The sequence below is a fragment of the Leptosomus discolor genome, chromosome 8 (genome assembly GCF_034619465.1).
Source record: "Leptosomus discolor isolate bLepDis1 chromosome 8, bLepDis1.hap2, whole genome shotgun sequence".
NCBI lineage: Eukaryota > Metazoa > Chordata > Aves > Leptosomiformes > Leptosomidae > Leptosomus > Leptosomus discolor.
In genome coordinates this window covers 26,940,822-26,967,092 of record NC_141398.1, presented here as the reverse complement: position 1 = coordinate 26,967,092, position 26,271 = coordinate 26,940,822, and the positions used below count along the sequence as shown (strand labels likewise).

At 42.3% G+C, this 26,271-nt stretch overlaps 1 protein-coding gene across 1 annotated transcript in view; it reads right to left on the bottom strand.

Annotated features, from left to right (window-relative positions):
* CDH20 (cadherin 20) overlaps positions 1–25,566 on the bottom strand; it is a 36,389-nt gene extending 10,823 nt beyond the window's left edge. Inside the window, exons 1-7 of the mRNA XM_009955847.2 lie at positions 25,324–25,566; positions 18,125–18,419; positions 16,306–16,425; positions 12,627–12,794; positions 10,555–10,742; positions 5,907–6,160; positions 2,398–2,534 (exon numbers count right to left, since the gene is read on the bottom strand). Coding sequence (XP_009954149.1) covers positions 2,398–2,534; positions 5,907–6,160; positions 10,555–10,742; positions 12,627–12,794; positions 16,306–16,425; positions 18,125–18,419; positions 25,324–25,566 — 1,405 coding nt within the window. The remainder of the gene's footprint in view (positions 1–2,397; positions 2,535–5,906; positions 6,161–10,554; positions 10,743–12,626; positions 12,795–16,305; positions 16,426–18,124; positions 18,420–25,323) is intronic.
* Between the last annotated feature and the right edge of the window lie 705 nt (positions 25,567–26,271).

Sequence of the window (26,271 nt, the reverse complement as noted above, 5' to 3'; positions counted from 1 at the left end):
GACATTTTCCCATCTGGAACTGCAGTTGCTTGCGGGTTGTATGTCTCAGAGTGAAGTTGCAAATGCTGCTCTCTGCCTATCCTAGCTTCCCATCTAATCACATCCTTTTCAAGCAAATTCTGTGAAAGACTTCAAGCTAGTTCAGTTCAATGGGACTATTTCTATAACAAAAGTTTTAGACAATGCCCCATGTTTTTTTTTTTAGTTGCCCTTTGACTGGGCAGTACTTTTTGTTGAGCCTTGGTACTGATGGCATGAATCAGGAAGGAAGTCTTTTAAGGATAGGCTTGTTATTTACAGCTTGTTGAAAGTGGTAATTCTGCAGTTCAGATATGTTTTTGCTCAGAATTTATGTTCCTTGAACTCAAAAATAGTGTCAAGTCTTTGTACAGGGGGGGTTTTAAAATGTAATAACACATGAAATTGTACAGAAAAGCTTCCACTGAAGCTTAAAATTGCAATGAAAATTTTACATTCTGCATGACATAATTTGTGATATTTCTGTCCCCCTGGTTCATTAGCTTTCTTTGCCAGTAAATTCATACATCAATTCACATATCTTCACAATTTCCAAAGTAAGTGACCACAGAATAATTTTTTTTCTTACTGTGTTTTTTTGCCCTGAAACATTATTTTTCCCTTATTTAATGACAAAATGAAACTCTAAGCAGAAAGAAAAGAAATTCATTACTGAAGTCAGAAAAGGTGCAAAAATCCTGAAAATTTTTAAAAATTAGCATTCTTGTCTTCAGCTATACCACTTTGTGCATTTATCTCCAAATATATCTCCCTTTATAGCAAGAAATTATATGTTCATATAAACAGTAGAGAATTTTCCTACACTCTGAAATTTTCTTAAATGTTCGATGTACTGTATCCATAACATGTGTCACATTGTATCATTAAGATAATACTCTTACACTGTATTGTTTCTCCCTAATTTATAATTTAATCCTTCAGCTTCCCACATATCCATACATATCTTGCTAACACACCTGTCATTGTGGCAGATGAATGTCTGCATTTACACTTTTAGTAATACTGATCTAACTTTTAAAACTAGGAGCTTTATTCAGGATTGCACAACTACATCATTTTGGAAACTATTCACTAAATTAAAATATTGTGCTGCACATGTACAGAGCAAAACTGACAGTTGACGGAGGATGAGTCAAAGGAAGACATGCCTTCATATCGCTCTCAGCCTCAAGTGCTGCTACAAGGGCAGCTTTTACAGACTCATGTGTGTATGTGGATTTACACGGAATTGCAATGGCCACTGGTGGCTGAAAAGAAAACTAGCGTCAAAATAGATGGCGGGGGGAGATCTTATTGTGTTACCAACCCTTCTCGCTACTAAAAAGGGGACAGAAAAGCATCATGTGCTGGAAGAGCCTGCAAATATGTGGCAGAGTCACCCCGACTCTTGTGAAATATTCCCTCTGCTAACTTTAAGTTGGCTGATTGCATTTTGGGCAAGCTTCCTGAAAATTTTTTTCCTCTCAAACTGCCCTGCATCTCTGGTACAGCGTGGATGTGCATGGAGCTCTCTCAGACATGAGGAATGACTTAGCTATTGGCAGCAAGCTTCTGGAAAGCTGCTGCCCCTCAGCAGATGAACCGAGATCTGAGCAACAGCTATGTGGAGCAAAGAGATTTCAGGTGAGGACTGGGTGAACCTTTGATTTTATTTGCTTATATATCCCAAGCTCCTTTATGATGCTGACATCTGTTAGTATTTCAAACTCAGCGAAATTTTTCTTACTGACACTATGAAATGATCAGCATGTCCGTGTTCTCATAGCCTTGGTAAATACCTGGCATGGATGAATCCTGAGCTGAGTTTAGCATCATTGTAAAACCCAAAAGCACAACGAATTCAGCATACTAGAAGGTCCCAAAGCACTCTGGCCCAAATTATTTATGCAGCAAGAAGATGGTGATGACATTTACTTGCTGCTGAACCAGAGCAGATTTCAACTAGTGACCTAGCAGTGTAGGATCATTGCTGCTACCCGTCCCTGCGCCACTCAATCCTCCCAGGTAGGACTGTGCAGCTTTGCAGCATCTGCTTTAGCTGTCTAGCCCTGCTGAAAAGATTCAGCTCTTGCAGAAACATATCAGGAAGAGTTCTAAATAAATCCCTAGAATACTAATGAATTGAAAAAGCAGCACTCTGCATTTAATTTCCAGCCCCTACTCCTCCCACCACCCTGTGAAAAGGAGCATAAAAAATAAATAAAATGCAGCATCTGCTTGATGATGTCAGAGGAGTAATTCAGTTAATACGGCTTCCCACTCAGTCCACAAGAACATGTGAATTGCTGAATTTGGGTCTCTCAGTCTGCTTTGTCTATTGTAGCTCTTTAATCTATGCACAGTCTGCATTCTCCTTACTCAGCTCCACGGCCAGCACAGTGATGTTGTGCCAAGAAATGTCCTCCCGGTCAAGAGGTCTTGCAGTCATCAGCGCTCCTGATGTAATGTCAACATAAAAGAACCGCCCCGGATCACTGCTTCTGTCAATTGAGTATCTGCAAGAGTACATATTAAAAGTATTATGCAACCCTTGTGAAAACTACATGTTATAGCCAACGAAGTACCCCACCAATGGGAATACTGTCATGCACAGCAGATCCACATTCTTCCACAACCTAGTTATGTGCTCCATTGACTTGTATAGTTACAGAGTGAGATGCTTGAAAAATTAGGAGTTTGTGTGGCTAATGGCATTTAATGGTGAGTACTACTTGGATGGAGCTGGAAGATTTAGAGGAAGAAGCCTCAAAGCAAGGCACAGCTCAGCACAGAAACATCTGCTTTACAGAAGAAATCTGTCAGCGAGGACTGTGATTTCTTTTTCTAAGCAAAATAATTATGCCCTTTCCTTGGGCACAATTCGGACAAGATTAAAATGACTTTACATCAGCTCATTCTCTGGGCACCTAGGCTGATGGGGAGGAATTGTTCCCTTCCTTGTGCTTTTGTATTCTCTCCTCCTTCAGGGGAACAAACTCCACTTGCATCCTGGACCATGCTACTGATTGAGCCATGCCCGTGCAAGGGGGATGATGACTGGCTTTCTCTTATCATCCATCCAAAAAACCAGCTCCCTCTGCGAGGCTGATTCATCATAATTACTGAACGTGCCTGGACAATACCATGCAAGTTTAATGCTGGGAACGAGCTTCTCACACTCGTGAGCAGGGGACTGCGGTGGCACCTGCAGGCCAGAAAACTTGGGCAAGGAGGCAGCTGATTGACAGCTGTCACTGCTGTACTCCGTCAGAGGGACTGTTTCGCAGGGTTTGTAAAAGCCACACATGCGCCTATGTAAATGCCACAGCCTAGAACAGAGCCTGGACTTATTCTCATTATTGTTGGTCCTTTCGTCGAAGTTGATGGGAATTGAAAGCACTAGTCATAATGGGTGCTGAACAGGGCTCATTCTTCTGAATTTTCTCCTTTCAGCACAAATGCATTCACTAGAACAAGCATGCCAGCCTGATCTTTATCTAGAGACTTATTAAACTGGGATATAAAATACTACTGAGCTATGTTGTTAGGAAATTCTTCTACACTTCTTTTCAGAAAAATCAAAGAGGATGGGATGGCAGGTTTGCTTCCCTTTCCTTTCCAGTCCTTCCCATCTCCTCTTAAATAAAGATATTTCTGAGGCATTTGATTTATTTAGGAAATAAGTACAAGTGTTGCCATATTTTGCTATAATGATTATTCTTGTATGAGGCCTATAAAAAGAATTTCTGACAGTTTAAGGCCAACGAGTATCTGAAATTGAATATGGCCTTGTGATTAGTGGTGCGGTATTAATCACTGGTGTCAAGAGGCACAAATGGAGTCTTTGTCTGGAGTCTCCACATAAGTTCTGCTGTTAATAATACCTGCTCCTTCACACTCGTTTCCACTGTAGTCTCTAAGTAATCTTCCTTAATTGCCTAAAAACAATCATGGCATATTTCCAGCCATCAGAATTTCACAGTGTGGGAGTCCAGATACTGGACGTTGGAAAAATGAGGATTTGAGAGTTTAGTGAGCCCTTCCAAAATGTGCCCTGGCTTTTCCATACTTGAAAAAGGAGGGTCACTGATCACAGTTTTAATTTTAGTTGGCTTTCATCTTGTGTAACAGAATATGTATCTGGGATTTTGGCTTTTTTATCTTGCTTTACCCTCTGCAAACTGAATGCAGAGCAAGCATAAAACATTGCCAGACTGATACTGCACGGAGTTGGCATGGATGGAGGAGACCACATAAGAAGAAAGGACAATAATTCTTAACATTCACATTTTAGATAACATTAGAATATTTTTTTTTTCCCCTTGTTTCCTCTACCCCATTCATTTACCTTTGTACATACAAGGTGTGGGGGAGGAAGAAGGGAAGGAGGAAGGAAAGGAAGGAAAGTGGGAAGGGAGAAAGATGGGATGAAAAGGAGGAAGAAAGTTGGGAAGGAGCAGAGTTACAAAGGAATCTGTGCATATTTGCAACTGTTCGGGGTTTTTTTTTTCAAATACATCTTTGGTGATGCATTCAGTGCTTTATAGAGTGCTGTTTCATCAGGGGTAGTCACTGGAAAGCTCTGAAGAAAACTAAGAAAAACTCATTAAATATAACAATGAACACTTCTACCCTCTGACAGTCTTCAGAATTATTCTTATACTATTTCAAGCAGATTAGCACAAAGCTGTTTACACGGCAGTGTTTGGGTAATGCTAGACAGTAATCAGCAAAATAGGATGCGGGTGGAAAAATGTTTAGGGTAATGAAATTGTGCTGCAGACAGTATAATACTTGGTTTTATTGAAGAATTTGAGACAATGTCATGAGAAATATAACCTTATAATGTAGGTAGAAAACACAGGTACATTAAGGTATCAGAGATGAAAATAATAATTAAAGCAGTAACACAGAAAGCAGTATCAAGAAGAACAGGCTTTGTGTCTACTCAGATCTCTTAGCTGAAGCCTACAGAGTTGCTCATATAGATTTCACTTTCTTCAAAAACTCCAAATACTTGACTTTTCAACTCCCTCCTGTATTTCCCAGGACTGTTCCCAAACACACACAATTCAGAAGTTGGACTGATGCAAGGTTAGGCAAACAGCAGCTCAACACCCAAAGAGTTTCTCAGATGGGAGAAGCATCTGACCTGCTGGGATTATTAACTGAGCTTCTGCAGGTTGTGAAAATTAGTATGTGGGCTGGCCTCGGAGAAAAACAGTTTTCTCTGATCTTGGCAGCCACTATGGAAAACAGTGCTGTGATCACACAAATCTGCTCCTTTGGCTCCTTGCTGAGTTGCAGCTATGAAGCTCACATGGCTGTAAATACACCTTTACCTTTCTTAACTACTTATGGGAACATCTAGTTCTGCAGCTTTGGCTGGACACTATATAATTCAGTGGTTCATGAATATTTATTAGTATGCATTCAATCTACTCCAAAAGTAGCTGTGTATTTGAGCTGTTGACAAAGGCATGCTTTGAAACAGAAGGGGGAGAAAGGACAAGCGAGCTGATTACCTTTCCCCCGGTATGGCAGCAGATTCTCAGCGATGCTGTCAGGTTTTGTGCCAGCAAAGGCACAAGAGTCTGGTGTTTGTTTTTAACGGACACGATAAGGACATGCCTGACCAGTTCATTGCAATGCTAGCTGCAGACGTTCTCCATACCACAGAAAAGGCAAGGGTGAGCTCCTGCATTGCTTTGACAGTTGTAGCAGAGCCCCTCAGTGTGTGAGGTCTGGCTTGACTAAGCCCACTGACGACCACTGCTGCCTAAAAAGAGAGAGTCCCTCCCACCAGTGCTGTTTCAGCCCCACCACCACCCCATCAACGGAGTGTATCAGGGAGTGCTCGTGGGGGAACACACAAAGAGAGGACAGACCTGATGGAGTTGTTGGTCACATCTGGGTCCTTGGCAGAAATTATCTGTATGGTGGTTCCAATCTCCACATCCTCAGGCACCTCAACAAAGTAGAAGCTGGGCTCGAACACAGGAGGTTCATCCACATCTTCCACGCTGATGTGCACGGTGGTGGTGTCACGGAAGGGACCCAGGTTCAGGAACCGCATTTCCAGGTGGGGGTTGGCACCCTCTACTTTCAGGGTGTAGCTTTTCTTGCTCTCAAAACTTAAAGGCTGAGGAGAAAAAAGTGTATCTAGCATTAGGCACACTGAGCCATATGACTTAGGCCATATAATTTTAATTTTCAGAAGCAGAAGATGCCCTTTAACACACACTGATGTTTCTTTTTTGAAATAAGTTTTTACCATGATTTTTTAACCATAAGGGTAACAAAGGTAAATATTTGCAGATGGAGACAAAGCATTGAGTGACAGTAGTGTTAGAAATGGCATTCTTTTTTCTCCCTGAGGAGATCTGACTCTCATCTCCAGAGAGCCCTGTTTGCCAAGCTGCTAAAGGGCTCCAGCGGGTGCTAAAAGGCTCCAGTGGGAGCAGTGGACACTGTCAGCCTCTCTTGCAGGATCCTGTTCCAGTTTTTATCAGTAATCCATCCTTCCCAGAAGTGGGGTTTTTCACTTCCTCTCAGTAAGTGTCCTAAACATAGGTTCAGAATCCAGGTGTGGTGAGTGCCAGGATGTGAACCTCCTCCCTGCCCAGAGAATAGTTTAATTTCAAAGAATTATGAGGTACTCCTGACCTCTTCCTGTGGGAGCTCTTCCACTTTGTATGAAATAATCAAGTATTATTTGAAACAAGGCATGGAAATAGCTCTTATTTTTTTTCCTTTTCTTTCCTGAGATAATGGATAAAGGGAGGCCAGATTCCTCTGTTACTAGTTTCATGAAATTTATTTCCTATCTAGATAAAACTCATTTGGTGAACACAGATATAGAAATAATTAATGCTGACACTGAACCTCTTAATAAATAAACCTCTCATCTTCCTTCCCTCTCCTTTTCACAGCTCCCTGAAGAAAATAAGGCCTTTCCAAAACTTGCTTAGAACTAAATGGAGAATTCCATATTTAATGTGCAATTTACCAGTCTTGATATGATGTGACTAAAAGCATCTGACAAACCAGAATGACAGTACGGAAGGATCAGTCCAAAATACACAAAAAATTTTCACCAGATGAAGTATACCTTACAGAGGACACAGTTATACTTCCCAAGTTGCACTCAGAAGTTACAAGCAATCCTGCTGTGATTAAATGGTCACAACCCTTTACTTGTATAATCTGGGGAGTTTTAATGCTGAAAACCAGCACAACTGGATGCCCTTATCTGGCACAGATCCTGAGCAAGAAAAACTTTGTACCAGGAAAGAAATGGCCCTTTTCTTAGGGGGGGCATACTCGTTTTTGTTACATGAATGGTTTTCAAAACATGTAGCTTTATTCATAGATAGGGATTTGAGCGTCATAGGTGGAACCACGACACACAGCCTTGGTTCATTCACACTACAGTAAGATCACTGCTGTTCCCATCCAACACCTTTGCTTTTCTTATTCAGCTCTTTCTTTTGAAGACCTATCACGAGACTGGGGAAAGGAGATAGGCAGGAAAACAGAGAAGGAGGATGCCAAAGCAACTGGAAGTCAAAAGTGCAAACATTATCACTGTAGCAGTGAAGTCCTCCTTGGCTGGTCATAACCCATCTCTTTTCTGTCCTGCTCAATAGTGCAGCTGTCCAATTCTGCAGCCATGAGCTGTGTATTAGTTGAAGCAACATCAGCAGAAGTTTCACATGCTCAGGCATGGCAGGAATATATACTATGGGCCTCAAAACACCTCCTGAATTCAGTGGAGGCTTCAGTACCTGTCTACTGCCACAACAACTTCTTTCTTCAGAAGCGGAAACATTTCAGTTACGTACAAAAGTTCCTGCTTCCACAGTAAAATTACCGGTACTGATGTCCTGCATCAGAATGCCTGATGAAAGACTGGAGTTCTTGAAATTATAAAACTAAAACTCACTCAGCATTTAGTACATGGGAGTCAGGAATGAAGACTGGAATGGGAACTGGTTTTCTTGGGCTGGGGAGGTGACTGTCCAGTATTACTGGAGATGTTGTGCAGCAATACAGTACGAACTGTGCAACCTGTGGCAGAAGGTACAAACAGATGATCTGAAATTTGCTCCTGCTGCCCTTAGTTCCACCTGGTAAATAAGTGACTACTGCAGGCATAGCACTTGTCAGAAACAATTTAGCTAGATCTACAAACATATTACCTATTACTGCAGTCATTATGGTCTACCAGTTGCATATTTATGCATTGTAAAAACAGCAATAAAATATATTTACATGAGCAAGCAACACTTATTGTCCATCTGGCAAGGACTGCAATGCAAAGCTACCTAAACATATACTAAGAAAGAGGCCATTATATCTCATGGTTTCTCATGTGGAGAAAACTGTGTAAGAAACACTACACATACACCAAAAAGCTAAGTTATAAAAAGAGCAGTTAAATCACAGAAACACTTAATACCTATAAAACCCAACTGTATTAGGAAAAGACTTAATCACCTTGTTAGAAAAAGTGAGAAAATCAAACAAGTGTGGAAGGCCAGCACGTTTTTGATGCTCCTGAGTTCAGACACCTCAGTTTGCTTTGGACTCCTTCATCAGTAACCACGGCTTTCCCTTGTGATCCTCTCATGTACCAATGCCTCAACACCACTGCACGCCCCCCTCCCCCATCAGATTTGTCTTCCACGGATGCGTTCAAACCTCTTTCCAACACTTGTCCCATGCAGACGGCAAGTAGGTTGCCTTCTCCTGTGAACTGAGCATGCTGCAAAACTCAGCCAAGAGGAGAGGCCACATATGGAAACCCCTCCTTGTCCTCGTCCTCCTTCCCCCAGTGCTGAGATAGGCACCGAGAGGTGTGCCATGCAGGTGGGATTTAGCAAGAGCTGCTGTGAGAGAGCAATTGATCAGGCAGCAGCTGGGCAGGAGGGCGGTGCGGGGCTCCCTGGGCACGGGGCTCTCTGCTGGCTGGGTAACCCACCACCCTGCCTCCCACGGGCAGCGCAAAAGCCAAGGCAGGGAGAAGGGGGAGGCTGTGACTGGCGTGAGTATCAGCCTCACAGGCAGGGAGCTCTGAGGGAGCCGTAACTCTTCAGGAGCTGCTCAACATTTTGTGGGATTAGTGGGCTGAGATAAGCGGCCACAAGACCACAAGCAGTGACCTTCTCTGTAACTGTAAATTCTGACTTTTTGATGCCCATGATAGAAGTGTTAGTTGTTTTGTTTGGGAAATCTGCTTAGAAAAATGAAAGGGAAAGTTCTGCTTTCTTTCAAAGAAGATTTCATTCTGGGTTCAGAAATTCTCTCTCTCCCCACTCCCCCCATTTTGAGATCTTTTTCTACCCACACTAGTCAATTTTTTTTTTTTTTTCTTGAGTGGATCCAAAGGACAACTTTCCCAATGTCTGGCTATTGATGATCACAACTATAAAAAACTACACGTATATACAGAATTTTACAAAAATTTATGTACATTAGGTGGATTGAGCAGCATGTACCTAATGCCAGTACGTATCTGGTACAACTGATGCCATAAATTTTTATAACATACATGAACATCTAGTAAAACTGTGTTCATAATAATAAAAGACAAATTTTCTCCAAAGAAACTATTTTCTTACATCAATAAATGAGTGAAAAATTACATTAGAGTTTGCACTCAACATCTATTTCATGCCAGAAAACATGCTTAACTTGAGGGACTAGTGCACATAAACAAGAGTTGGAGAAAGGTGACTATAAATATATGCTTAAATGCTTTGCTGTAGGGCACAGAGGCTTGCAGGGTCAAATCTCTCCCATGTGTTGTTCCATTTTAGTGCACAATTTAGTCCCAGGCTATTTAAATGGAGAATATACTTCCTCATTAGTACACTAGATATGTTTAGGCAGAAATATGGTTACAATTTCATAACCTAGAAACAGAGTTGAACTTCCAGCATTTATGTAAGATTGTAGAATAAATGTCCTATAGCAGGGAGTCTAAGCAAAATACTCTCTGCCATTCTGCATAGCCTGCAGTACAGAGTACTAGCAGTTTCACAGCTGCCATTTTAGAGACAGCTTCTTCTAGCCTAATTAGCATTTATGGATCTTCAAGCAGCAATTAAAAAAAAAATTGCCTGGGTTTTATTGGTTTATAAATAATTCTAAGGCATGCTTTATTATTGTTTGTGGGACACCAGAGTGAAAAATGTGTACAGTTCAAATGCAAATATTGATCTAATTTCTTGCATTGTAGGATAATTAAGCTACAGAGAATATTTAAATAGATAAATACTGAATCAGAACATTCCTTTGGTGGGAAAAGACATGTTTATGCTGTCCCCACTTTTTAAAGGTTGCTCCTTGGAATGCAGTCTGCTTTCATATTTTAGCAATGAATGTTAAAGAAATTGTGTTTTATAGCAGGAAAGGGGCTACTGTCATATAATAGGAACCAAGTTACTACAGGCATAAGGGAATATCGCACAAATAAAACGTAACCAGGACTGTTAGCCATATAAATTACAATAAAAAGAAAACTTTTATTACCTTTCTCACAGTTATGATGCCAACTTGGTAATTAGGATCAGTGTTAATATCAAAGACATCCAGTCCATCTCCATCCACAAGGCTGTATTTCATCTCCGCATTAATACCTTCGTCCAGGTCTTTAGCAACCACGCGGCCCACAGTGGAGCTGATGGGAGCAGACTCCAGCACACTCATCTGATAATGCTCTGGCACAAGCAGCAGAGAGGGAGAGGGGAGCAAAAAACAGACTGTGAAAAGAAAACAAAAACTGCACAGCGATGCAAAGAGCAGATCAGGGCAGGCCACAACACTGCATTGCCTGCAGGGAGTCTCTAGTACCCTTCCCAAAGCTGCAACAGCGGTGTGATTTCCTTTAAAAAGCCACAGCCAAACTGACTTGCCTAGGAAAGTTTTATTTAGGTGTTTGTCATATCTACAGGTTTGTTCGAGTTCTTTTCAAAACAGCAATATACCTGAAAATGGGAACTTCAACTAGAAAAATAGGGCAATTAACACCAGTGCTGTTGCAGCCATGATGCAAAGCAGGATATGAAACAAATTTAATAGGACAGGCATATTTTATTAGATGAGCTTGTACAGTGGGAATAAGCACACAAGTTTTAAGCACCACAAAGCCTTTCTCAAGTCCATACAAACTTCTTTTCAGCCCTGAACAAGGCTTTGAGAGCTCAGAAGCTTGCCTGTCTCTTCCAAATTTACCAGTTAATCTATTAAAATATACTACCCCTCCCTACAACCCTTGTCTTGAGCATATTTGGTGCATCACTAATTTGCTTAGCAGCAAGCCTGGGGAAAGAGCAAGCTGCTTTTTTAAAAGTACATTTGAAAAAAAAAAAAAAAGTTGTATCTAAAATACTTCTCTGCCATCACACTTTATGTTCAAACCTTCCTCGCTGCACTCTCTCTGTTGACTCCACCAATTACTGAGCTTTATACTGCAGAATAACACCAAGGATGGGATTTGATCTACTCTCATTTTTCTTAATCAAGAATTTGGTATCAAATAGTTACAATTCCTGCCACTTTCAAAACAGGATTGGCAATGTGTGTTCAATGAGTTGCTCTGACAGAAGAAGAAAAGTGGAAGTTGAGTCTTCTTGCTGATCTTAGTGGAATGCTTTGATTTAGCAGTGCAACGTGCAGAAACAGATGGAGAAGAGGAAGAGCAAGGCAAATAACTGCAGGAGTTTTCATTTCTCAGCTAGATGAGAAAAATGGCAAAACCAAAATGGCTTGAGACTGATCTACACCACCAAAAGAATCAGCTTGCTTTAAAAAAAACCCAACAAAACAAGTACATCCGTTAAAAGACTTAGTTCAATCAAACCTGAAAAAATTTCTTTTAAGTTTTTAACGCTAATATAGAATTATGTAGACAAATTTGATCTAAAGAATTTTAAAAAGAAAGAGCAAAATGCTGAAAAGGTTGCTTTGAGATTCACTTCTGTGAATAGAAAATAATGTTTCTGGTAAGAGTGGAGTTGCCTATTTTTGCACTCCATTAACTGTGGCTGTTATATATCTTAGGGTGTAACTGTATATTGCCAAGTTTTAGATGAACCTTTCCTGAAGAGCAGCCTGTATGACAACACACTCTACGCTGGCAGCACAGCTACCAGACAGTCCCCTGCAGCGGCCTGGCTGGAGTGTTGAATGAATTATCTTTCAACTTCCAGCACTGCCACATGTCCCTGATTTGACAGTCATCCTTTTGGAGATACGATGAAAAGAGAATCAGGGCAGCAATTAGCAGCCAAAGGCAACGGCCACGAGCAGTCTAGGAACACAAAAGATCTCCTTCTTTCCTTTTTTCTGTAAATTAATTTCCCACCTTTAAAAAAAAGTGTTGTTATTGATGATTTTGGAGGTCAGAAACCTTTTCTGGAAGACAAGATGGTGAATGCTTGCGTGTTGACATTAGACTGAATGAAAGTTCCCTCATTGATCTGAAATTATCCCCATCTCTAATTGTCATTATCCTGAGTTTGAAAATGGCTGTAATGAGAGCAAACAGCAGCCATACAATTCAGCCGCCCCTTTTTGCCTGTCCTGGCGCAGCGGCTACTCACTCTGTGGAAATCTGGGTGGATTGTCATTGACGTCAGAGAGGGTGATGTTGACTGTGGTTGTTCCAGCTAATCCTCCCAGCTGTCCACCCATATCCTTGGCCTGGATAATCACTTCGTAATATTCTTTTGCTTCTCGGTCCATGTTCATTAGAGCTGTTCTAATTAAGCCTGTGAGATTGAGGGGGGTTTTGGGAACAAAAGAAATGGCAGTTAGAGAGTACACAAACAAGGCGGGGTGGTCTTGCTCCTGCATCGCGTTCCCTGTGTCAGGAAAGAGACCAGACTCTGCATTCACTCTCACCTTTCCAAGCAGAGTGAAACTCACCCAAATTAAATGCAGGTTAACAGAAGGTGTGAACTTTAAAGAAGGCCAGTTAAAACGCACCAGCTGTGGGGCAGGCTGTCTGTCCAAAATTAGAACGTTGCGTTCCAAGGCGGCTGGGAAAGCATTTCGGACAGAGTGCGCTACGCTCACTTTAGGCCTTGCGCAGGGTAACTACGCCCGCACAGAAGGTGGAAGTGATGTGGCTAGTTAGACACATCAGGGCGAGCCTTCCAGGGTGTCCCTACCCAGGCAGTCCTGGAGGCAAGCTAGAAGAATCCCGCGGGCTTCGCTGGGGTCGGTCGGGACCCACGCTGGGGGCTGCGAGAGCAGGATCTGGTTAGGTACCGCTCGTGCGGGCGGGCTGCTCCGCGCCGGGAGGGGCTGAGGGGGGCGTCACCCTGCTCCCCCCACCCAGCAGGGCGTCCCTTTCCTTCGGGGTAACACTACTGCGAGCGGACATGAGGTGGCAGCAACACTTCTTGGACGGAGATGGCGAGGAGCCGGCCCGGACCATGGAAGCGGCTACCGCCGCCGGGCGCTGTGGACTCGCCTCTCCCGAGCCGGTCGGGTGTCTGCCTCAGGGTCTGGATGCGCCTTTTCCTTGCCCCTTGCGCCTCAGGCCCGGCGGCGAATGCCCTCCTGTCCTTCCCACCCGGCTGCCCCCCGCGGCCCGCCCTGCCCCACGCCTGTCCGCCGGGAGGGAGGCGCGCAGGCCTACGCTTCACAGCTTCCCAGTCCTCCCAGCGCGGCCCATTCCTCACGCCTTCAGCACCTCCTCATCCACAGCGTGCCGGCAGCTCGCTCCTTTCCGACACCCTGCCCTGCTCCACGACAGGCTGCTCGGCCGCACCGGCGTCCCTCGGCGGCAGCGAAGCAGCGGCCGGTGATGCAGCCCGGGGGACGCGCTGCCGGGGGACACCTTCCAGGGCACCAACGGCCCTTGCTAGACCGGGCTGTGACACATTTGGGGTGCCCTTCTGTGGGGGGCAAGTATGTGTCAGCCCCAGGCACTGTCCCAGTCGCATGGCTCGACCTGCGGTACTTGCACATTAGGACACTATTACCTTGAGTGATCTGCATTTAGTCTTTTTTTTTAGCAGAAAGACGATGTATGGGTTTAGTAAAAAAGCAGTAAAAAGATATTGCATTGGCAATTATCACTGTGGAGAAGGGAAGAAATAGTGACCAGTACTGAATAATTCACAGTGTACTCTTTTCATCTTGCTATGTGGAGGCCTTAAGACCCTCATCCTGCAAAGTTGAGTGACTCCTGTGAAGTGCTGTAGCTCCTGAACTCCCATAGATATAAATAAGATACAAAAATGCTTAGCATTTTGGGAGGTATTTTCTCCATATACGAATACTTTGTAGGCAATTTCCACTCTTGGCTTGTCCTTAATACCGAACAGGCTAGATTTAAAAAAAAGACACCAGTGCCTAAAAGCTTCTGCCATGCGCATGTTTGGGACCTCTGGTCCCTAAAGGAGGGCCAGTCCAGGACAGCAGGATTCAAGGCTAGGCCGGGTGTTCACACTCCTTCAAATGGGACCCAGAGGAGCAGCCATGCTGAGCAGGGAGCCTCTGATGCTGCTGTGCACAACTGGTCAGCAAGGAAATGCTGAGGATGGTGATGAACCTTAAAACTTTTCTTAGGGTTATGGGAAAAGCTCAAATCCTCAGATCTTCCAAAATAAAGGTGCTGGTACCATGTCTTTCATCAAATGCAGTGTGGTTTGCTCTCTTAAAAAATGCAGTAAAGAGCAGAGATGATGTCCTTTCTTTTCTGTAACAGCCAGCTGGTTTCTTGGGAAGTAGTAGACTCAGAGGCCTTTGCCGACTCTGCCTGAGGGGATTTAAATCCATGGTTTTTACCTTCTAGGGGAATATGATCATGGACAGGCTGTAAAAGTTTGCTGGAAAGAGGGAGGAGGAGGCTCTTAGCTTTCCTTTGAAGCTGTGCCTTCACATACACATTTGTTCAGCACCTGTGAGGCCAGTGACAGAACGGGAACAGGAGCACACTTCTGGAACCAAGTTGTGTTGGGAGGTGAAGAATAAGGACCCCAAATGCTTCTAGCAGAGGAGTGTATTGAAATGGGTTGCCCAACATTGGGTGCTTTAATCACTACCCAGCAATATAAAGGAGCTGGTGACCATTTATGCTCTAGCTCTGTTTTAGAAGAACATGAGAGTTGCAATTGCATTTTGTGGTTTACCAAACCCTGCAGGTGGGTTTGCACTGGGGAAGCCGGTTAGAGTCCTGTGCCTGTGATGGGGAAATGGTTTCTGGCTCACAACAGCATGTAGCCTACACGGGTGCCCCGTTGCCCACTTGTAAAGGCTGAGGCAGCTCTGGACATGTCCAGAGATGCAGGTCTAAGTGACTGGGAAATTAACAGCTTGGGAAAAAGACCTTTTCTGGGTTAAATACCAATCAAGTACATGATTTTGGACTTCAGGGCTTATTTTCTGCCTATGTTGTACTCTAGCGGTTAAATCTGTGCTGGATCTGACCCTGAGTACTGTTGCTTTGCTTTCTTAGAAATCATTCAGTACTTAGCAAATCTATGCTTATGCCTTTATTTTTCTGTTGTTGATAACCTGATTACAAAATGAACATTACTGTTTTATTTATATTGTAAAGAGATAAGGAAATAACATGCCACACATGTTTGTCTCTGGCTACAGCACCTACTCCATAAACTGCTAACTCTCAGTAGATCATGCAGTGTTTTTTCTATTTTGTCCCCTAGGGCTCAGCAGTGACTATCGTCTCATGAGTTTCTGACCTCAGAACTACAGATGCCCTTTAGAAACTGTCAAAACCTGTCAGATTCCTCTTTTGGATATAAACCTTGGATATACACAGAAAAAGAGAGAGAGAAAGCAAGCAAAACAGAGAGGGTGGCATGTAGATAAATTTAAGGTTATTAACAAGAACAACCTTAGGTAAAACTACTCCAGATAACTGCATCCTTTAGCTTGCACTTTCCAGTCCTAGTTGGTTCATTGATTGCTTTTTTCCCCACTAAGTCTTGTTACCGACTAGATCCGCTAAAGACATTGTGGCAATGATAGAATCCAATAGGAATATTTATGGCACCAAACCCACTCAGATCCCGAGCTGCAGAATATGGTCATTCAAATGAATATATCACTGCAGAAGCCACGTCCTTCTTCTGGAGCTCATTACCACCGCCTTGCTTTAGCCCTCACACAGTGCAGCTCTAATTTGGCTCCAAGCCATAGAAATATGTTTCTCTGACCACAGTCATGATGCACTGCCTTTTCTTTCTGCTTGAAACTTTTTATTTTGGTTTTCACACCGCCTCATTTCCTGATGAAATAACATACCTGTCCGAGAGTCCACAGAGAAATATGGTTGTCCCTGGAGAATGCTGTACACTACTCTTGCGCTGTTCCCATAGGTTGGGTCATCAGCATCTGTCGCTGTCACCTGGATAACAGAGGTGCCTGACAAAAAAAACCCATCAGGTAAGACCTTGTGGGATAAAGAGCCGGCATGAAAAGTACACAGTTCAAAATAAATTGAAATGCTTAACAAGAGCTTTCTCTCACTGAACTTCTTCATTTGATGCTCATAGTGCTTGTACTTATTGCTCAGACTTGTATCTCTTTAGCACTAAAGGAATTAATAGGCATAAATTCATAGTGCATCTATATGAAGATAATAAAAGAGCAAGTATTCTATGGACCACAGTTACAGAATTGCTGATCTAACAGTACTTCTTTATGGTTTACAGAGAGCTGGTAGTTATACATTGCTTGCTTCTTTTCCCCTTTTCTTGATTTTAAATGTTATTTAAAGGCAGCTCAAGTAAGATCTATAGCTGTGCTGACAAAAATCACGAACTGATGCAGCAGGCCCGTGGATGCTGTATGTTGACTAAGGGGTGGAAATTGTACACAAATAGTGAGTGTGAAGGGTTGTATCTCTGAGATAATCTGTCTGTGGGATTGCAGTTTACATTGAAAACTCCGCCTGGAGATTACACCCTGCCTTTTAGAACTCACACAGATGCATATATATTTCTTTTCTTCAACTGGTTTTCAAGGTCTGCTTCCTCTGAAGCTAATAATGACTTGCAGGTGATGTAATTTATCAATAACAAGGAGAAGGTAAGGCATAACTGTTTGAAATACATGTGAATTTTGACTCCTTAAAATGTCAGACAATGCCTGTATGAATGTATCTAGCCTTCTACATAATGTTTTGTGTTAGAAACAAATCCAGTGTTACTAGATACGCACTGGAAAATAAATCTGGATTCAAGCTAGCCAATACCATTAAGAAACATTATTTCTGAATGGAACTATAGTATTTGATGCTTGTCTCTAGCTTTATTTCAAAATAATATTGAAGAATGAGAAGTTGAAACGTATCTGTTAACTTCAGGGCATGAGACTTATATGGTATTATTATCTCTGTAATGACGTCACAGAGCCAAAAAGCAATAAGTAACTCCAAAAGAAAGAAAAAAGTCCAGAAAAACAGTATTTTATGTGACTATTGGATTTGTTATATAGAAATGATTTCTCCTGGCTCGTGTAGGTAGGAAGGCTGCTGTTTGTCTTCTGTACTGCAATAACAGGACTGTCTTTGACATGATCCCATTCTCTAAAAGTGGAGAGCAAACAGTACCAGAATCTTGGGATCCACTGAACTCTGTTTAGTGCAGGCTAACACAGATTAGAAGGAGCAAAGCTGCTAATAATTGCTATAATGTCTCCATGATTTCAAGGGCTCCTGGACAGTATTTCAGTATGAGCTAGAATAGGTTCCTAAAATCATGTTATTTTCTGGAATGTAATGCTTGTCTAATAGTCATTACTATTGCTACCATCTGATAGCAAGGGAGGAGGGGCACTATGTTACTGCAAGTTGTCCGAGGATGGCATGTTTGAATTACATCCTTTTTTCAGCTCTCTGGCTTCTCTTGACATGTGTTCTTTCAGAGGGTCCTAGCTGACAGTGGTGTAAGGCCTGCTATCCATCTACTGTGGCAGTCAGGCACCCCAGGGGAAGCTCTCCTGTCCTGCAGCTCCTGCTCAAGGGGCAAAAGCTGAGTCCAAGGAGTCACGGCATTTATGTTTTGGTGACCATCTCCAATTTGCTTATAGTGGGGAAGAAGCTACACAAAATCTGCCTTACCCACAGGTGACATTTCTGGAACAGAGGCTACATAAGGTCCATCCAAGAACTTGGGTTCATTGTCATTGATGTCTTGGATTTTGATGATGAACTCCGACTCTGGTTCCATTGGCCGGCCTGTTCGCCTGTCCAGAGCCTGTGCTCTGAGGGTGTACTGCGACCTTTCTTCCCTGTCCAGTCGCTGAATGGCATGAATGTCCCCTGTCGTATCATCAATTGTAAACACAATGCCAGCTCCCTCTCCTGAAAGGATGTATTTGATCGAACCATCTCCCCTGTCCATGTCAGAGTGGAGCTGTGGAAAGGAATAGGATTCAATTAGATTATGAGCTGGGCAAGCAGCTGCTGAGAAAACTAAGCACGTGAGCATCCTGAGCATTTTGGTCTCACTGTTGGGACTCACAAGCTGGTTTTAATGAACTTGTTTTGCTGAAAGAGGCAAATACTGAGTAAAGTCTGTCATGGAGTTGCAATTAAAAACCCTCTCCTGTCTTCCCATTTCTGCACCCACAGCTGTGCCAGAAGAAATGGCAGAGACACCCAAACAGGAACAGGCTCTGTGCCTTTTTGAAATCTCACTCAACACATAATTATCTTTTGCCTGGTTGCAATGGCCGTTGAGAAGGCCTCACTGCTATGCTTGGATAAGGTGAGATCAACAAAGCTACAGACTGTGCTTGCTCACATGGCTTAGGAGGAGTCAGATATTCCAGAGGTAGCATAATGTTGGGGCAGATAAGGCAAATCTGTTTGGGATCAAGGGGAAAGCAGGATGGGAGGGCTACTCAGTAAGTGCCATGATTCAGAAATCTTTTAAGTTTTCCCATGAAAATTTTAGCAATAAAAATTAGGCTGGACACGTACATCTTCAGGAAAGAATTATTATCAAACAGTATGTAAGGTAAGCAGCGAGGAATATTTGATTGTGTCCATGGCAGGCTATAAAGATGAGAGGCATCCCAGGGAATTAGAAAACTGATTTATTGCATGACTGCTAATTAGTTCTGAGCAGCCACAGATCGCTGTGAATGCAACAGAACAGAAGAAAAGTAAATGCAGTGCTAATTATCATCTAAAACAGAGAAACAAATCATCCTGGGGACTACCATTCTGTTAAACACCTGGTTCCCATGAAATACTGGAATGACTATCAAAAGACAAACAAATCACTTATTTTCACTCATACTATGAAGATACTTAACAGTATGCTCATACTTCCATGCTTTTGAGGAATGCAGCATAAAGACCAATACCCAGATATGGGTTCAGTCCCAAAAGGTAGGAAGCCAATAGACTTGAGGTGCAATAATCAAAATGGGATTTTCAAGAATGGTTCAGGTGCGAATACTGTTTTCCAGTGTGATTATCATTTTGAGAGATGAATAAAGAAGAGATAAATAAAAAAAGTCATCAAAGTAGGCTGGATTCAGTTAAGGACATTTTAAAATGCATGTATGAGCTAATTATCTCAAGAAATATGGTCAGAATTAAGTGTGTGTTTAATGCTTCCGTAAGCTCAAAGGACATATGGGAATAATTGTGGAGGATGGGGCCAAACATAGGTAAATATTTGTACTGGGGAGAAAAATCTCGGAATAATGATCTGAATATATGAACACAGGATTAGTAGGATTTGTAAGAAAGAATCCAAATAGAAATGTCTGATTTGTGTGGAAAAGCAGAACTCAAACTTGATGCCTTTGACTACATGCTGCTCTCTCAAGAAAGAAGAAAGCTCATCTCTGAGCTATTTCAGAACACACTGAAAACTACGTAATGACTTATCACATAGGAAAGAGTTTTATAGGGATGTGGAGAAATTGGTTTATCTGACCTAAACATTTCTAATGCCAGTGGACCAGCTCTTCAATGTTTTAGGGCACATGGTCCCATTGATTTGGGAGCTGAAAGACCATCTCCCCCAGTGAAGGGTCTCATTGGAAGATGCTCATTCTCTGGAGGTTGGTTTCCTTATTAGCCACTCAAGAATGCAGCACGTGACGTATGCAAAACTTGGGCTTACTCCTGATTTTAGGGTAAGGTGAGGTGGGATCTATATGGTTTTCTATGGCACGTTTCACCCTGCAGACAGGTCTGTATTTAGGTGGCCCATCTTAATGACTGCTGGGACTCTGAGTGTTAAGGGCAGCAGCACTGCAAAGGGGCTGCAAGAGCTGAAGGTGCACATTGTGACAACTGCCATGTCAAGTCATTGATATTTCATTTCATTGCTTTGCCACTGGTCTCTGCAGTGGCTACTGCACCTGCGAGACATCGGTCCTTCAGAGGAATGCTGGCAGCTCTCAGGTGATGTGTCAGCTAAATGGAGGAAGAAGCAGCCCAGAAAAATCTGGCAGTGGCAAACAGTTAAATTTAGATGACTGCCATGTGTATTAATTCACATGCAGGTGCCAGGACTGCAAACTGGCATATCTTCAGGAAACACCATCTTGTGATTAATTTAAAAAAAAGATAGCGGTTGTCATTATTTACCCTAAACACCCATAACTCAGAGATTATCACTGGAGGAGCTAGTAAACAGGATGCTTCCAGGAGGAGGACACTATTAAAGCTTTTCAAATTGATTCAGAACCACTAAGCTATATCTTAGGCATTTGTTTTAGTGCACCAGTGTGTCATTGAAAGAATGCAGCTGCTGAGATAGATACAGATTGGGGAATTAGAGCTGGGCCTGATGGAAGAAAACATGTTTTGGAACATCAACATGTCCTCGTTAAATAAGAAAAAGGAAAGAAAAAGAAAGAAGAGAAAGTCAAATTCAAAGACAAAGAAAAGGCAAAGGCAAATAAAAACGAAAAAGAGATAGAGAAATAGCAAAAAGGGAAAAAAAGGAAAAGAGGAAAAAGAAAAAAAGGAAAAGAAAAAGAAACAAAAAAGGAAAAGGAAACAAATGAACAGAAACAAGAGATAAAGAAAAAGAGAGAAAGGGAAAGGGAAAGGGAAAGGGAAAGGGAAAGGGAAAGGGAAGAAAAAAGAGAAAGAAAAAGAGAAAGAAAAAGAAAACAGAAAAAAAGAGAAAAAGAAAAAGAAAAAAGAAAAAGAGAAAGAGAAAGAAAAAAGAAGAAAAAGAAAAAGAAAAAGAAAAAAGAAAAAGAAAAAGAAAAAGAAAAAGAAAAAGAAAAAGAAAAAGAAAAAGAAAAAGAAAAAGAAAAAGAAAAAGAAAAAGAAAAAGAAAAAGAAAAAGAAAAAGAAAAAGAAAAAGAAAAAGAAAAAAGAAAAAGAAAAAGAAAGCATCTTTTAAAATAGCAGAAGATGTTTGGGAGAGTTCAAAAGACTTAGAAGAAGATACTGAATCAAACTCATGGGTTAAATTACATCTTCGGTCCAAAGCCCTATTTGGAATGAATGTGGTTGTGTAGGGAGCAAACAAGGAATGAACATGGCAGGCTAATAAGAAATCAGGAGTACAAGAGGATCTCTGTCTAACTGTGATTTGTAAAAACATTGGGTCTCAACCAAGGCTAGGCAGTAAGAAATGCTAGCAGCACTTTTGCAGCTTCTCATATAACCTGCTCTTTCTAGACAAAGCAAAAAAAGAGCATAAAAGACATAATATTGTCAGACTGCAATAAATCTGAAAGAATTTGGTGTCTGAAGGGACTGAAGCTCACACCAAACCCAGTATCAGGATGCTGCAGTTTGGGTGTATGTAGAAGTTACTGGGTTGGAAAGGTGATCTAGTTTTAAGATGGCTGTCTTTTATGGGTGGTGCAATAAATTGTGCTGCCTTGTGGCTGGCACAGAAGTAGGAAGAATTAATTTGTACTTTCTCCTCCATATTAAGGAATGGACTATGGGAGGAATAAAGCTAATTAACTCCTGAGAAATTGTTAACTGTGTCAACCTGGGTTGCTTCTTTTGATAAGGACAGCGCAAAAGATTAAGGAGGCTACATCTGCAACTGAACGACACATTTCCCAGCAAAGGGGACATGGAAGAGAGTGGTGCTGCTGAGGGCAGCTCACGGGAGGACTCGCACAGCTCCGCTAACCAGGCTGTGACTCCATCCTTGATGTGCTCTCCCTTCTCTACCTCCAGGGAGGCAGCACCTGCAGGGGATTTTTGTGAGGATGCATGAGTGAGTTTCGTTGATCTGCAGTGATTGTAGAAAGGATGCATTTTATCCACTCATTCAGCTGCTGTGCTTCAAATGCCTCTTTCCTTTGAAACAGGGTTAGAGCGTGTCTGACATGGCAAAGTGGTGAAGTCTGTCCCCTGTTCAATTACTGACACAGTTTAGGCTGTTGGGTGAGTGTGGAAAATACCTGCTATAGCAAATGTGTGGGCTTTGGTTTCCCTCATTCATCCTATTAGCCAATAATGGCCACCTTTAGGAAAGCTGAAGCCTCGTATTTATCTGTGACAGGACCAGGAACCCTCTGCAGCTAAAATACTTCAAATTAGAATCATGAGCACTGGCGAAAAGCAAAAATTGTACTGACTTCACCTCAGGAAGTTTCTTTTCATTTCCCTGTCCAGAAGATATTTTGCACCTTGCCTTACCGTTATGTAGGAAAGTACATCTTTCATAGCAACCTTGAAAATCATAGTAGGCAAGCCTGGACCTATGGTTCAAGTCAAGGTGCTTTTTGGGATGCTCCAGTCATACATAGCTAGCCAGAAACAGCTGCACAAAAGCATCAGAAGAGCTCCTCTGTTATGGGATGCCTTTAGAGTATAAAGTAAATATACAACTGGATCTGTGCTGTGCACTCTTTCTCCTTCTGACATGGGCTTGGAGAGAGTAGATGGATAAGAGCAAGGTCTGGCTAGCAGGATGTTTCAGGGTGTTGTGGGTGGTGTCAGTTAGAAGAGGCTCTGCCTGGCCAGGCATGGGAGCCATGGGCTGTTTGGAGGGCTGGTGCTAGCAGCAAGCAGTAGGCTGGGAGTCCTTCTGCACCTCCACCTCGCTCTGCACAAGCCCTTCCAGAGCTATTTCTGAGTCAGGCTGGGGTGACTTGGATGAAAAATTTCTGGCCTGCCAGAACAATTAATTCAGCCCACAGTCTATTCCCTGCTGACCCCTTTCCTAGGGATCCCTAAGACATGGGCAGCACAAACGCAGACAGGGTGACGAATCATGTTGGGCTGCAGCTTCTTCTGAGAGCCTGTGGCTTTGGCTGTTTGAGATGAGGGAAAGCCTCTCTGTCAGGGCAGCCCCCACTGCATTCACTCCACTGCTTGGCTGGCTGCTCTGCACCCAGTTCAGGGACGGGAGAAGATGAACTGTTAGACCCGCAGAGGTCCATTGTGGCAGCAGAGTTCCCTGGTGTCTAGTCTACACAGAGCAGTGCAAAGTTAGGAGGTCTTCAGAGAGATCCAGCCATGTCAGCTCAGCAGTGCTAATTGGCCCTGTTAACCATGGGAGCTAATTAGCCCTTGTGCACCCCTATGCTAACACAGCCATGGCATAGGCAGTCCTGCAGAGAGCTCAGACGCGGCAGCTTGGGCCTTTGTGTGGTGGACGCAGACCATGAACAGTCATATCTGCTTCCCCCCGTTCAGCAGAGCTGAGCAGCAGCGAGCTCAAGAGCACTGCTGACCACGCCAAGTTTTTGTGCTCCTAATGACACAATGAAGTCTAAAACAAAGATGGGTTGGTTTCTTCCAGCACTTGCTTTAGCTAAAATTCAGCTCACAGTGCAAGTCTGGAGTCGTTTCAGATGAAACCAAATATGTGAAATAGTATGTCTGGCCCTTGTTCCAAAGCTGGGAATTGCATGAAAACAAATATTAATTTCTTTAATCAATAGAGATATCAAGAGCTGAAAAGCTAGGTGCAGAGATGAATGAAGACTAATGAGGTCTCATTTGGCAGCAATCACTAGTAATGCTATTGCTGTGGGAGGAAGGAGAGCACATCTTGCTGTCAGTCACACAGGGATAAATCAGGAGGAGGTCTTTTGAAGCCCGTGGATTCATTTTGATTTATACTGGTGTGACTGAGGGCACAGTTTAGCTCTGTGGGGTTTTAGAATGATAAATACAAGTCCAAAATGGGCATCTGGATATGTGATTCTTTTTTTTTTTTTTTTTTTTTTTCTGCAGATGGATAGCTTGGGAGGAAGGAAGGAGCCTTGATGATGTAAAAATAAGCAATGAAATCTGAAGGAATTGTTCTCTGACATCCTTTCTTAGTTCTTAATTTTTCATCTCCATGTATGTAGACTGCACTCATCATAGCGGTATCTGATATTCTAGGCATGTAAAATCTTAATTGTATTGTTCAAACACTTAAGCACACTAACTCTCCCCCTCCCCACTTTTTCCAGATTTGTCACCTTGGCATAGGCTAGAAGTAAACTTGGTGCTGACCATAACCCTTTGAATAACAGGGTCAATACTTCAAACAATTCAGAGTCTTTAAAGACACTTAAAACCCAGAAAATGCAGGATGGTTATAGTGAGGCAGATTGTGATGGCATACATCATTGGTCTGATTTTCATCAGCTTGTTCCTCAAGGAGCTATGGAAAAGTGAATGCAAAATACCAAGTAGATGGGGTGAGCTTAGGGATCCATTTTACACATATATGTACTGATATGTACAGGTTCTTGGGGTATAAGGGATCCAAAAATAGGACCTTTCATAGTTGGATTTAATGAGCTGTCCCTCTACCCTTCTAGATCTGGAGCAACTTCTCTGTAGTCTATAGAATTAACCTACAGTCAAACTGTGGTAAGCAAGAAGCTACTCTGACTGTAGAGATCTGCAGAAAACAAAACCTGAAATGTCAGTTTTCAAGAGAAACTGGATATTTAATCTGATTGTGAATTTCAGCTTCCAGCTGACTTGATCACAGACAGAAGCATGATCACAAACTCTCCCTTTCTTTCCTAATCCTCATATGTCAGTATAACCTTGCTTTGCCCTGACATTGTAAGAGTCCCTGAAAAGTTCACTGCAGATTTTCTAACACTACCTCAACTACAGATGATGACTGATGCAGCAGATCTCTTTGAAACAGGCAAATATATGGACAGCTCCTTGAAACAGAAATTCTTTCCAAACTAAGGTGACGATGGTCAAAAGCTTTTGGGAGCAGAACTGAAATTAATGTGGATAAAATTTCACTGCTAGAAAGAAGACAAAAGAAGACTTAGGGAAAATTCCCATGTTTCACAGCAGTTGCACAGGTGTATACACTGTGCCAGATATTCTCCTGGTGTGGGTCTTACCTTGCCGACATAGAGAGGGTCAGTCCCTGTGTACTCCTCCAAAACGAAGAACTGGTTCCACACCCAGCTCCGCTTGATACGCTGATGCAGCTTGTCCGACAGGTTGTCTTCTTGCCCTTCAGTGAGGGATCTGGCACTTCCTGACAGCACAGTTGTAGTAAGGTCCATCAGTCCCCAAAAATACAAGGAGATGCCAAGTCCAAGCAAGTTCTTTGCATTTCTCATTCTACCTGAAGTCCACATCTGTGTACTAGAGCTGACTGAAAAGTGAAAACAGAGTATCTTAGGTCCCTTGAGAAGAAAGTAGGTCCTGTGTGTAGTCCTTTAAAATGTCCAAGAGAGATCCTGGTTCTGAGAATGGCAGTCTCCTGTAAAGTTAAAAGAAATTCATAGGAGGATGTTTTTTTCCCCAAGGCAAAAGAGTTTCCTCAATAGGCAAATACGATATAAAATATTTAATCATCTATATAAAAATGCACACCTTCTGAAACTAGGAATACAATTACCATATAAGCTGCAGAACTGGAGGCTTAGATACAAGAATCATCAGGATTTAGTCAATAAGTAAGAGTACTTTGCTAACTTAGCTGTAGTGTTGCTTTATAGTATTGATTGGCATGAGTTAAGTGCATACTCTTTAGAAATATTTATGACCAGAAGTCCTTAGAGAACATTTAAAAACAGTTCACTCTGGAAAATTATAATAGCTGGTGTACACTTTTTGGCAACCGTATTTGTCTTTTTGGAAACTATGTCATTTTCATTACACACACGTGCATGCACACACGTCTGCATAAATACAGATATTATTGCTATATTGCAAACCTTGAATATAATTTCTAGCAGCTCCAAGTTATTTCTAATTTTAATTATTCTTTCAACCTCCCTGTTGCTTGAATTCAGGTTTCACACTGTGCTGCCTCCTCTCTGAGGAGCTGATTGCTGCTA